A 12,644-nucleotide genomic window follows, 5' to 3' on the forward strand; every position below is an offset into this window, starting at 1 on the left:
TGCCGGAGTCTCATCTCAACTGTGTGCATATGTCACTTCTCTACTCTTCTTCTCAAAAGCCTGCTGTTGGCCTGAGTGTTTCCATAAATCTTCCCTCTCCCTGTTTGACTCTTTCACTCTCCCTTCTTCAGGGCTTGAATCCTACCCTACCTCAAATTTCCTCTTTGATCTCACTGGATCGCATTTCTCCCATTTTCTCTAGGTCTCATTGAAAACTTTTTTTGAAGTTTCAAATGTTTCACTTCTCCTATTGTCATCCATCTTTGCCAGCACCCTTATCCGGTCACATCTTCACACCCTCTCCCTCCCTATAAGCGTTTAACTGTCCCCATTTCTCTCTAGTACGTTTCTAAGTCTGATCCCTTTTGCCTGGAGCCAGCTACTGATCAGTCATTCCTCCTTTCCCCTGCTCTGTGTTCACTTCACAGTGCCCTTTTCTGCAAGTCTCTCATAGTCTTATGTCTTTGTCTGACAAACACCTCTCTCTCTTCCTTTCTTAGTGCCTGGGCGATGCTGTTGGACCGCTCTCAGCAAAGGATGCAGCTGGTTCTCCTCCCACCTGCACTTTTCATCCCAGTTCCAGAGAGCGAGGAGCAGCGCCTGGAATTCGCCAAATCGGTACCGGAAAACGTCCAACCGTTTATCATCTATGAAGAGATCTCAGATCTGTGGATAAACGTAAGAGTGACTCTTAAGGAGTTGGAGGGTGAATGATTATAGGAGGGACCATAAAATCTCTTAATTTCGGTTTTAGAGTGTTTAAAAAAAATAAAGCATTTAGCTTGCATTGATTACATTGACAACTTGGAAAATTCCAGCCTAAACGTTTGCATAAGTTTGTAGTTTTAAGCGCTTATGTTCTCTAATGTATATGAAATGCACTTGAGAACATTTCCATCTCTGATCCTGTGTGCCTCCTGTCCAGTGGGCCTTTGTTTGACACTTTGCTTCTGTGTTTAGGCATTTACTAGTAGTTGTCCTGTATCCTCCTATGCTGACCATCACAATATAAGGCTTGCTTTTAGACTTCCTCTGTCCCATGCTTCTTCATTTCTGCACCTATATAGCATCATACTAGTTGTCGCCATTACTGTAGTGCCGTAAACTATTGGTCTCTGCGCACCTTTGTACAATCGGACTTTGTCACTGTATTTCAAGCCATCTTTCTAACCTCTTCACAGTATTGGGCTGTCTTGCTGTTGTGTTCTCTCATGTTACTCTCTACTTGTGGAGCTTGCTGTAGGACTCCTAGTATCGTCCCATGACATTCTCCCCTTCGCGCATTTACAGTTTCAGGTTTGATGTCGGGGGTTCTCTGTTCCTTCATGTCACTCTTCCATGCTTGCATTCACAGAATAGACCTGCTCTCATTTGGCCTACTCAACATGTTATGCTTCACAGGTTCATGATCTCTTCTACCCTTTCCTACAAGAAGAAGGGGAAGATGATGAAATTCGATTCATCCGAGCCAATGAATGCAAAACAGGCTTTTGCCATCTCTACCTCATCACGTCGTTCTTACAAAGGGGAGGCTACGACTGGACAAGACCATTTGTCATTAGCGAAGGTAAGCACTCTTCTCCCCAACAACCGTGATCACCACACCACCTATCTTCCTTTGACGAACTGCCCTCACTTGGTGCTGTTTATGGTTTCATAACCTTCAGAGACTATAAACTGTTCCACTGACCTTTCAGCCACCCTGGACCAAATTTGGCTTTTTATCCGTTCTTTGTAGATGACTTTAAATGTCCCATCACTGAGGAGCAGGTTCTGACCAGCGGCGAGTGGGAGGTCTTGTCTCGGCATGGATCCAAGGTACCCACCTCAGCTCTTCCTTTCACTTCCGTGGGGCCCAAGTCGCAGAGACTCCACTTGGCTGTTGCGACAGGTGCAAGTGATCATCCATTTTTGTTCAGTTTCCTTCTATTTTGGTTTTTAATGCTCTCGCTTCTTACTGGCATTCTGATGCTTTTGAGAAGTCGTCAGTCATTGCAGTATCTAGGAGGAAGTACAAATCCGATTTAGAGAGATTATTGTGCAAGAACCTAGAGGGAATTACGATGACTATGCGAAAGACAAAGTTTAGGTAAGAAAGCAAATGAGGATTACAGGGACAGGAGAGACAAGAGGATGAAGGCAGAGCAAGTGGAAGCTGCAGTATCTATAGCATAGTCCATCTTTCATGTCCAATAACATCCTCATATTGTTATTACCTACCAAGTGCTTCATGGCCTTTTGTCTTCAGGTAAACTTAAAACAAACTGTATGGATGGTTATAGAATTGACCTCAGTAACTTCTGATGCAAACTACCTTTAGCTAATGTCCCCTTTCCTTGAGCTGTCTGTGATGCCATTCATAATAGGTGGAATACAGAAGGAAACTTGATTGTCCATGGTACACAGCCTGCCACTGCACCAGGTTACTAAAGCATTTAAAAGGATTCAATTCTTATTGTGTGCACTATAAAAAAACTCTTTACTGTGGGATGAGATGGGGTGGCGGAGGGAGGTTCATTGAAGTGGCAATCTTGAACTTCTCGAGGGAATTTGGAGAGAAGTACATCTATGAAGTGATGGCAGATTTGAGAGGTGTGGGTTGCTAGGGGCAAGGTGAGATTGGTTGTGCTGAGACGAGAATGGAAGTGTTATTGAAACGGCAGTGGTGGAGGCCTTGAGAAAGTGAAGCACGCACAGAAGAATCCCAAGGCCAGAGTACCAACCAGAGCCAGAGTACCAAGGCCAGTGAGCATCAACATTGCTTTTCCTGTTGCAGATCTGGGTGAATGAGGCCACGCAGCTGGTGTACTTTCAAGGTACGAAGGACACTCCGCTGGAGCATCACCTGTACGTAACCAGCTACAAGTGCCCTGGAGAAGTTGTAAGACTTACCACGCCGGGATTCTCCCATAGCTGCTCCCTTAGTAGGGTAAGTCTGTACCGCTGCAGGTAAACTAAGAATCAGGCGGTATTCATTCACTACTGTGCAGAGGCTAGCAACTACACTCCTCTCAATTAAAATTGGCAAGCCCCAATTATAGAGTTATTTTAGGAGGTGAGTAAAATTAAGTTTCCATGACTATATTCATTGTAGCCTTCCATAGTAGCTAGTGGTTTGAAGTAATGTCTGGTAAACCCCTGGCTAATCTTTGAAGGTTCACAACTCCATTTTTCTCTTGTGCAGTGGCCAACTTGATGTTTTTTCTGCTGTTTTTTTCATGAGTGTTCTATGTTATAAGTCCTGACATCTTACATCCTTATTTCTATTCTAGAATTTTGACATGTTTGTCAGCCATTACAGCAGTGTGAGCGCTCCTCCCTGTGTCCATGTATACAGACTAAATGGCTCAGATGAGGACCCTCTGCACAAGCAGCCAGAGTTCTGGGCCAGCATGATGGAGTCTGCAGGTAGGTGTCCATTGTGGAGGTTGTGGAAACCATCTAGAACGTTTATGTAGGATGAAACTTACGAGGCACTATAATTCTCAACCCAGATCTGCTTGCTTAGCATGTAGGCCATCTGTCTAGCCCAGTGTTACTCAAAGTACGGGCCAGGGGCCGCATGCAGCCCTACTGACCTTTAATTGCGGCTCCCAGGTGAACAGCAACACTGGGCTGCTAGTCACTTGACACAGCAGAAACATTCAGAAAATTATGGAACAAACAGACATGCTTTATATTTAACTAAAGTAACTGTAAAGAAGAAAAAGTGTCCTGGACAACTTACCTTTAGGAACACCTTTAACTTCAAAGCCATCTTGCACTAACATGATAAACTCTCTGCAAACTTCAAGAAAGTGTATTTTATCAACATACATGAACGTTTTACCTCGGATCAGATTATATCACTGCATTGAGGCATTTACTATCAGTGATTGTTTTCAAACATGATCTTGGAGACATTCATGCCGCCCCATTCAGAAAGCAATGCCATTAGCGAACCAAGGGGCAAATCATTTGTCAGGACCACCTTATGTGTAGCCTTGATTGTTATATAATTGGAACAACATTACAGTTAATTAAATGAAACACAAGAGAAGGTTTTGTACAGCACACACCCTAAACTTGTACATTTTGAGGGGCTCTCAAAAGTGGTAATTAAGAAATAGGAAGCAAAGTGAAATTAATCAATTGCCTGGGGTCATGCAATTTGGTCTAGTGGGGAAACCCGGACTGATACCCGGTTTTCTAGTTTCACATTTTGTAATTGAGCCACCAGATAAGTATCTTTTTCCCACTCACGTTTTAAATTAGAAGCTAATGCTTGGAATTTAATTCTTGGTGCATAAGAATAGAGCGTTGGTGGCTGACAGAAGTCACGTGAAGGCTCAGTTTGTTGTCCACACATGCATCTGCTTCGTGTCCCCCCTACGCCCACCTTTCATCACCACAAGCCTGGATCAGTGCAGCCCTCTGGCACGCCACACTCACACTACTTTGTGGCCCCTGGGGAGATGTTTGCGAGCACCCATGGTCTAGAATGTGCTTGTGCGGTCTTATTATTTATTTACGTATTTAGGTGCTTTTGTACTGCTTTAAACCAAGGGAGTTGTACGTTTAGAATATCTAGCGAAAAAATGCATAAATATATATACCTTAGTTGTCATTTATGCTGATGCCTTAAATCTTTGCTGTTGAAGTCTGCAGTCTAATGGGAACCGGTAAACGGATTTGAAACACTTCATGGCTGACTCAGTCTCTCACCCTCTCAACGGTGGAAAAAAAGATTGCTATTCAGTTAAGACAGCTGTGGCATCTGTTATTTACAGTGCCGCAAAACTGCAGTTTCAGGTCCTAAAAAAATTGAAGAACGGGTGAATAATGATAGTCAGCACAGGAAACTTGAAAGGCTAACACAGGAACAGAGTAGAACAAAACACCAGAAATGCTAAGGAGTTTAAGGAGGATGAAAAATGAAGACCGCAAGGAATATGGAGCCTCATCTATGAACATTTTGTGGCTGCAAATACACCATGATTCTGTGTATAAAAGACCAAAAACAGTGCCAAAAATTGCGCAGGGAACAACCCAAGTTGTGAGTTGGTAATTGTGTGACATTTCCAAACAGCAAACTGCGAATGCTGCTTACCAAAGATTTTCAATGTACATTTGTCGCTTGGATTCTCCTACCTCGATTTGGTTATTTTGTGATTGTGATTCCTTCCAAATTGTGGCTTTGCCATTTGTTATAAAGCAATTCCATAGGTCTCCCCAATTCCAAATTGCAAATTCCTTACTTTGTAAACTGTGCCCCAAAGGAAAAATTGTGCGAATACTAAAGCAGTTAAAAACCGCATATGACCATGACTTCACAAGATGATAAATAGAAAGTGAAACTATAACTAACAGAAGAATAATAATCTATCAATAAGCTCAAGGAAAATGGAAATATAGTAAACCGTGGGGGAGGGGCGGGGGGAGGGGGTTTGGGGGTGATGCGGGGTTCTGAAATATACTGCTAACTGATCTCCGAAGAATGTGAAACTGCAATAGGGAATAAACAAAAAGACCAAGATGAGAGGAATGTTTGTAAAGATCAAAGATGATTCGGGTTTGTGTGGAAAATTGAGCAGTTAGAAATGCTTGTTCCACTCTTATGTGAACTTAGGACATATATTGCACTTTATGCACGATTGCATCTGCCTTGGATAGCGCCCTTTCATCTCTGAACACCCTCCTTATGCTTTTATGGAACGTGATTTAATCTGTTGTACACGGGTCACGCCAAAGGTAGGTTCCTGCATGCAAGTGTATTCTTACACTTTGTCCTGCACCCATATGAGGGCAGAGAATACAAGCTTGCTGCAACACAGTTTGACCAGTCTCTTCCCATCTTCCACTCCTTTCAGCTTTAACTGCATACATAGCTGCAGCAGCAAAACTTGATAACACCACAACTGTGCTCCTCATGGATAATAACATCCATTAATTTCCTATATAATCCACAGGGGGGACACTTTTCCATCTGAGTAGCATGTGCCTCTCTAAGTGCTTTCTTGTCAAGGATATGAAGTGTTGTGTAAATTATGTCTCCAATTGGCTGGGAGGTGTAGGGAGATCTGTCCATACTGTTTGAGGTGGGCAAATGTTGCAATATTGGGTTAGAGTCTCACTAGGCGGGTCCCTGTGTGAGAGTCTCTGATTGGAGTTCTTACTGAATTATCTGGCTGTGTCCTTGTGCAGAAATATCTGACATGCTGTAATGTATGCGAATCTTGGCATTCACCAGTGTGCTTTGCTTTGTGAATCCTCTGCTGTGACCAGGGAGTCTAGGGTTTGAGCTTTTAATCAGAGTGCTCTGCACTTCAGCTCTTTGTTTTCTTTTGTTTGTTATGCCTTTTGGGTTGGGTTTTTGTGCTGTGCAGTCTTATTTGAGGTTCTTTTATGCTGTCTGGTTGGCATCATGTGGCTCCCATATTGTTAGGTCTCGCCTGTCGATGCGCATGCGCATCGAGCAAGCGAGACTATGGGGGCTTATCAACTCTTTATCCACACTGCAAGGAATCGTGGCGATTCCTTGCAGTGCCCGTGACTTTTAAGCTCAATGCGCATGCGCATTGAGCTTAAAAGCGCGTGCACGTCCGTCTTTGTTTACCCGCTCCGCCCCCTCCCCTTCCCGCCGTCTCGCATTTCCCCTGCCGCATCAAAGGCTTTCACGGCCGGCCGGCCATGCTTTCAGTTTCACGACCGGCCGGCCGTGTCAATTACATTCCAAAGCCCGCTCTCCCTGCTCCGCCCCCTGCTCCGGCAGAGACTCATTTCTCCTCCCTCCTCCCCCCATTCACGTTTATTCTACTTCTTATCTGGCCTGGAAAGCCTCGACAATGCTTTTTCTTTCTCTCTACTCAGTTCCTTCTTCTCCTCATTTAATTCCTCTTTCTTTTGCTTCATTTCAGCTCACCTTGTTTTACCTCCCCCTCCCCTCTGCCCTGCGCTTCCCCTCTCGCCTCTGCTTCATGTCTCCTTGGCTTCTCCTTTTCCCTATTATCCTTTTGCTTCCACCATATCTCTCCTGTGCTTCCTCCCTCTTCTTGCTTACCCCGTGCCTCGCGTCACAGGTTTTCCTTCTTTTTTCCCGCCTTTCTCCCTCTCCTCGCTCACTCCATAGATGATGCCGGCGCCTGTGCTCAGCACAGAAACAATTATATGGTCTAAGACTCAGTTTAATAGCGTGCCTCCCGCGAGTGCCCCCCCCTGCAGCAATCAGTGTCTAATCCGCCATCACTGCTGACAGACGCAGGCCCTCGTGCTCCGCTCTGGTGCTGGCTTCCCGAATCCTCTCAGCGGGTCCCAAATCCCGACATGCTCGGGTTGAGTTGCCTGCAGTGCAGTGCTCTGCTCCTGTACGGTGGAAATGATTTACCATTGTCTCTGTATAATCCGAATTTATTTGCTCTCGTGTTCCCTTCGAGGGTGCTGTGACATTTGGCGAGATCCCACGGGATTTCCCTCTCGACTTCGAAAGTTAAGTAAAAGGTATAGTTATTAAGATACTCCCCTGAAATGACAGAGCCAATGGTTGGAGCTACAGAGACTCTTTCGGGCTAAGAAGGCGCCTGGAAGCCCACGGCACAGAGAGATGGCACAGCAGAGCTGCCGGCCAGTCCTTCAGGCTCACCGGGCACGTGAGTAAATGTAATATCGATTTATCATACAGAGCACAGCAGACTAAATTGTGTCCAGCTCTTAAATAATAGGTGTTATTACTGCCCAAATCAATTGTACCCATTATATCGACCTCTGAAGCCTGGAAGGCTGAGTCAATCCCGCTGGGATGGGAACTGTAAATGCTCAGTGGACACAGATGTAGCATCTAGGCGCCCAAAACTACTGTAGTGTTTTAATAGTGGATACACTTTTTAATTAAGTGTACTGTGCTGAACCCAACCGTGGTAAATTGCTTAAAATCACGGTTCCTCTATTAGTATAAAGTGTTTTAATAATACACGCAAGGCCTGCCTATGAAACCATTTGTGCGGGGCAAAGTCCCTTTATCTTCAAGGGTCCATTCTAAATTATGTGCGGTTGTCAAGGGACCAGACTTACTTAAAGGCAAACATGGAGCTAAGAACCAAAAAATGAACAACATTGTGTACAACTCATCAAACTAAAAAGGCCTTAATGTGCTACTGGCTGCTAGCAGCAAACTTACTGAGAATTCGAGCAGAATGGGATTTTATTTGACTTCAATATAGGCGTGTTAGTTGTTGGCGCTGATTTGCCGGAGATCGGTCGTTTGATCAGGTTTGTGACAAATGCTTGTTAGTGGATAACTGGACTGTTCCCTCCGTTTTAAGATTGGTAAATGAAAGGATTCTTAGGACCAAGATGCCAGTACCCTCGGCAGCTGGTTAAGTGTGACTCGTTGATGTACTGTCACTATTATTTCTGATGATGTCCTTTGGTGTCAGTCTATGGACCCAGTAGGGAGGCAAGTAGGAATCTATTTAGTTGTCAGTTTTATTTTTTATTCAGGGTTGTTTTCTGGGCGATTTTGACCGGGGTTTTACAGAATTGTTACAGGGCATTAACTTTTCTAGATTTTGAAAGTTGGCCGTTTTCACCAATTGCCGGGTTTGTTCAGCATTGCATAGTGACTGTTGGTATGTAATGTTTAAGAGTGAGGTTTAGAATATGCCAATGGCAAAGTTTGGAACTTTCTGTTTGGGGACACCCCTCACCCTCAAACCCTCACCCTCACTCACCCACCCTCAACCCCTCACCCTCACTCACTCACCCTCAACCCCTCACCCTGACTCACTCACCCTCACTCACCCTCAACCCCTCCCCCTCGACCCCTCCCCCTCAACCCCTCACCCTCACTCACCCTCAACCCCTCACTCACCCTCACCCCCTCACCCTCAACCCCTCACTCACCCTCACTCTCACTCACCCTCAACCCCTCACCCTCAACCCCTCACCCTCACTCACTCACCCTCAACCCCTCACCCTCAACCCCTCACTAACCCTCACTCTCACTCATCCTCACTCAACCACCCTCAACCTCACTCACCCTCAACCCCTCACCCTCAACCCCTCACCCTCAAACCCTCACCCTCACTCACCCACCCTCAACCCCTCACCCTCACTCACTCACCCTCAACCCCTCACTCTCACTCACTCACCCTCACTCACCCTCAACCCCTCCCCCTCGACCCCTCCCCCTCAACCCCTCACTCACCCTCAACCCCTCACTCACCCTCAACCCCTCAACCCCTCGCCCTCAACCCCTCACCCACTCTCAACCCCTCCCCCTCAACCCCTCACCCACCCTCAACCCCTCCCCCTCAACCCCTCACCCTCCCTCAACCCCTCACCCTCAACCCCTCACCCTCAACCCCTCACCCTCAACCCCTCACCCTCAACCCCTCACCCTCAACCCCTCACCCTCAACCCCTCACCCTCAACCCCTCACCCTCAACCCCTCACCCTCAACCCCTCACCCTCACCCTCCCTCCCTCACTCACCCTCCCTCACTCACCCTCACTCACTCACCCTCACTCACTCACCCTCACTCACCCTCACTCACCCTCACTCACCCTCACTCACCCTCACTCACCCTCACTCACCCCCAACCACCCTCACTCACCCTCACTCACCCTCAACCACCCTCACTCACCCTCACTCACCCTCACTCACCCTCACTCACCCTCACTCTCACTCACTCACAACCCCTCACTCACCCTCACTCTCACTCACCCTCAACCCCTCACCCTCAACCCCTCACCCTCAACCCCTCACCCTCAACCCCTCACCCTCAACCCCTCACCCTCAACCCCTCACCCTCAACCCCTCACCTTCAACCCCTCACCCTCAACCCCTCACCCTCAACCCCTCACCCTCAACCCCCCTCCCTCACTCACCCTCCCTCACTCACCCTCACTCACTCACCCTCACTCACTCACCCTCACTCACTCACCCTCACTCACCCTCACTCACCCTCACTCACCCTCACTCACCCTCAACCCCTCACTCACCCTCACTCACCCTCACTCACCCTCACTCTCACTCACCCTCAACCCCTCACTCACCCTCAACCCCTCACTCACCCTCAACCCCTCACTCACCCTCAACCCCTCACTCACCCTCAACCCCTCACTCACCCTCAACCCCTCACTCACCCTCAACCCCTCACTCACCCTCACTCACCCTCACTCACCCTCACTCACCCTCACTCACCCTCACTCACCCTCACTCACCCTCACTCACCCTCACTCACCCTCACTCACCCTCACTCACCCTCACTCACCCTCACTCACTCACCCTCACTCACTCACCCTCACTCACCCTCACTCACTCACCCTCACTCACTCACCCTCACTCACTCACCCTCACTCACTCACCCTCACTCACCCTCACTCACCCTCACTCACCCTCACTCACCCTCACCCACCCTCACCCACCCTCACCCACCCTCACCCACCCTCACCGCAATAGGTCTCGGAGCATTTGAGTTAGAGCTTTTAGAATTGTTTATGGCTTTTTTTATTTGTAATTCTTTAGCATTGGCTACAGGAAACAAAAATGCTAAAGATTTACAAAAAAAAACCATAAACAATTCTAAAAGCACTAACTCTAATGCTGCGAGACCTATTGCATTTTCAATGCTTGTTATGTGTTTGTACACCAGAACTGTGTTCACTGCTTGTGGCCCTTATATTCTGCTAGGCATTTAGGCTACAGTATGTGACTTGGGCTCATGTATCTGGTTGCTTTTTGGCTAATCTAATTTTCCATTGCAAGTCATACTGTTGTCCAGTGACTCTCCTCTACATTAAGCAGTATGACCGCAATGTGTATTACATGTGTTGTTTAAGTAGCACTTTGAATTAAATACTTGCCCTCTGTGCTTGGTACATTTTTAAGAAGGCAGATAATTTTTTATTACATCATTTGTTATACACAGGCTGCCCCCCGTACTACGTCCCACCTGAGATTTTCCACTTCCGTACCCAGTCTGATGTGGAGCTGTATGGGATGGTGTACAAACCTCACAACGTTGCCCCTGGCAGAAAACACCCCACTGTACTCTTTGTGTATGGTGGACCACAGGTATGACCAGCACACACTGCGATTTTTTGTGACCCTGTATGCTCCGAGGACTTGTTTATAGTATCTTTTAGATCTTTTGTGCGCACCATCTTCAATTAAAAAAAGACTTTACCCCCTCCAAAACACTTTGAATTAAAACACTTCAAACCATGTCTGGGCTAAGGCTGTTGTTGAGATCATTGTTCCAAAGTGGCACTTAAGCTCTGTGTAAAAGCCAGGTCTTCCACAACCACAATGTTTATAGCTCTTGAATAGAAAGGCCTATTAGAGCAGATTTCAGAGTGTTCATCTGTCTTTAATTACAGTTTATCACTAAATGTTTTTAGGTTGTTTTGAAGCACATATGTTAGTTTCACAATATTAAAAGTGTCAAATGCAGTTTATTCTGCCCAACCACGGGTTACTGAAGTGGTTACTCTCACAGTTCCATTTTTATTCTCACAAATTGTATTAGCGCGTTGTGCTCTGTACTGTTCTCCCCAGATTAATATTGCTCGTCCCTCTTCTTAACTAGATCATCTTTCAACTGCTTCAAACTTTTATTGTATTACCCTTTGTGCCGCTCTCCATTCTGCATCTCACTCCTTTTCCTCTTATTCCACACCTTTTCCCCACCACTCCCTTTCAGTCTCTATGATTCTCCAGTCTCCCTTTTCTCCATTCTTCCCTTCCCTCCCCTCCCTTTGGTGCGACATGCTCTACCCTTTCGCCTCCACAACAAGAGGACCAGAAAAGATTTCCTCACATACATTACAAACTAGCAGCCACTTGTGCCACATTTGTGATGGATTATAGATGATGGAGGTGAATGTTTCCTATTAGGAGCCTGATTTGACCGACATTGAACCAGTCATATTATACTAGTCCATTATATCCGATGGCACTTGTAATAAGATGGACAGGGTACTCCATCACTATGGTGGCGGATATCCCATCCTCTTTTTTTCTAGTACATTTTATCTGATGGCACTTGTAATAAGATGGTTAGTGTACTCCATCACTAGCCTGGTGGATATACTGTCCTCTTTATTCCAAGGACATTATATCCGATGGCACTTGTAATAAGATGGACAGGGTACTCCATCACTATGGTGGCGGATATCCCATCCTCTTTTTTTCTAGTACATTATATCTGATGGCACTTGTAATAAGATGGTTAGTGTACTCCATCACTAGCCTGGTGGATATACTGTCCTCTTTATTCCAAGGACATTATATCTGATGGCATATGTAATAAGATGGACAGGGTACTCCATCACTATGGTGGCGGATATCCCATCCTCTTTTTTTCTAGTACATTATATCTGATGGCACTTGTAATAAGATGGGTAGTGTACTCCATCACTAGCCTGGTGGATATACTGTCCTCTTTATTCCAAGGACATTATATCTGATGGCATATGTAATAAGATGGACAGGGTACTCCATCACTATGGTGGCGGATATCCCATCCTCTTTTTTTCTAGTACATTATATCTGATGGCACTTGTAATAAGATGGTTAGTGTACTCCATCACTAGCCTGGTGGATATACTGTCCTCTTTATTCCAAGGACATTATATCTGATGGCATATGTAATAAGATGTGTAGAA

At 46.0% G+C, this 12,644-nt stretch overlaps 1 protein-coding gene across 1 annotated transcript in view; it reads left to right on the top strand.

Moving 5' to 3' along the window:
* Nucleotides 1–12,644, top strand: part of DPP9 (dipeptidyl peptidase 9) — a 79,113-nt gene that overhangs the window by 44,566 nt on the left and 21,903 nt on the right. The window contains exons 11-16 of the mRNA XM_086947055.1: nt 501–678; nt 1,402–1,567; nt 1,739–1,818; nt 2,777–2,929; nt 3,273–3,408; nt 10,907–11,052. Of these exons, the coding sequence (XP_086803181.1) occupies nt 501–678; nt 1,402–1,567; nt 1,739–1,818; nt 2,777–2,929; nt 3,273–3,408; nt 10,907–11,052 (859 nt within the window). The remainder of the gene's footprint in view (nt 1–500; nt 679–1,401; nt 1,568–1,738; nt 1,819–2,776; nt 2,930–3,272; nt 3,409–10,906; nt 11,053–12,644) is intronic.

This window comes from Lissotriton vulgaris, chromosome 12, assembly GCF_964263255.1.
Source record: "Lissotriton vulgaris chromosome 12, aLisVul1.2, whole genome shotgun sequence".
NCBI lineage: Eukaryota > Metazoa > Chordata > Amphibia > Caudata > Salamandridae > Lissotriton > Lissotriton vulgaris.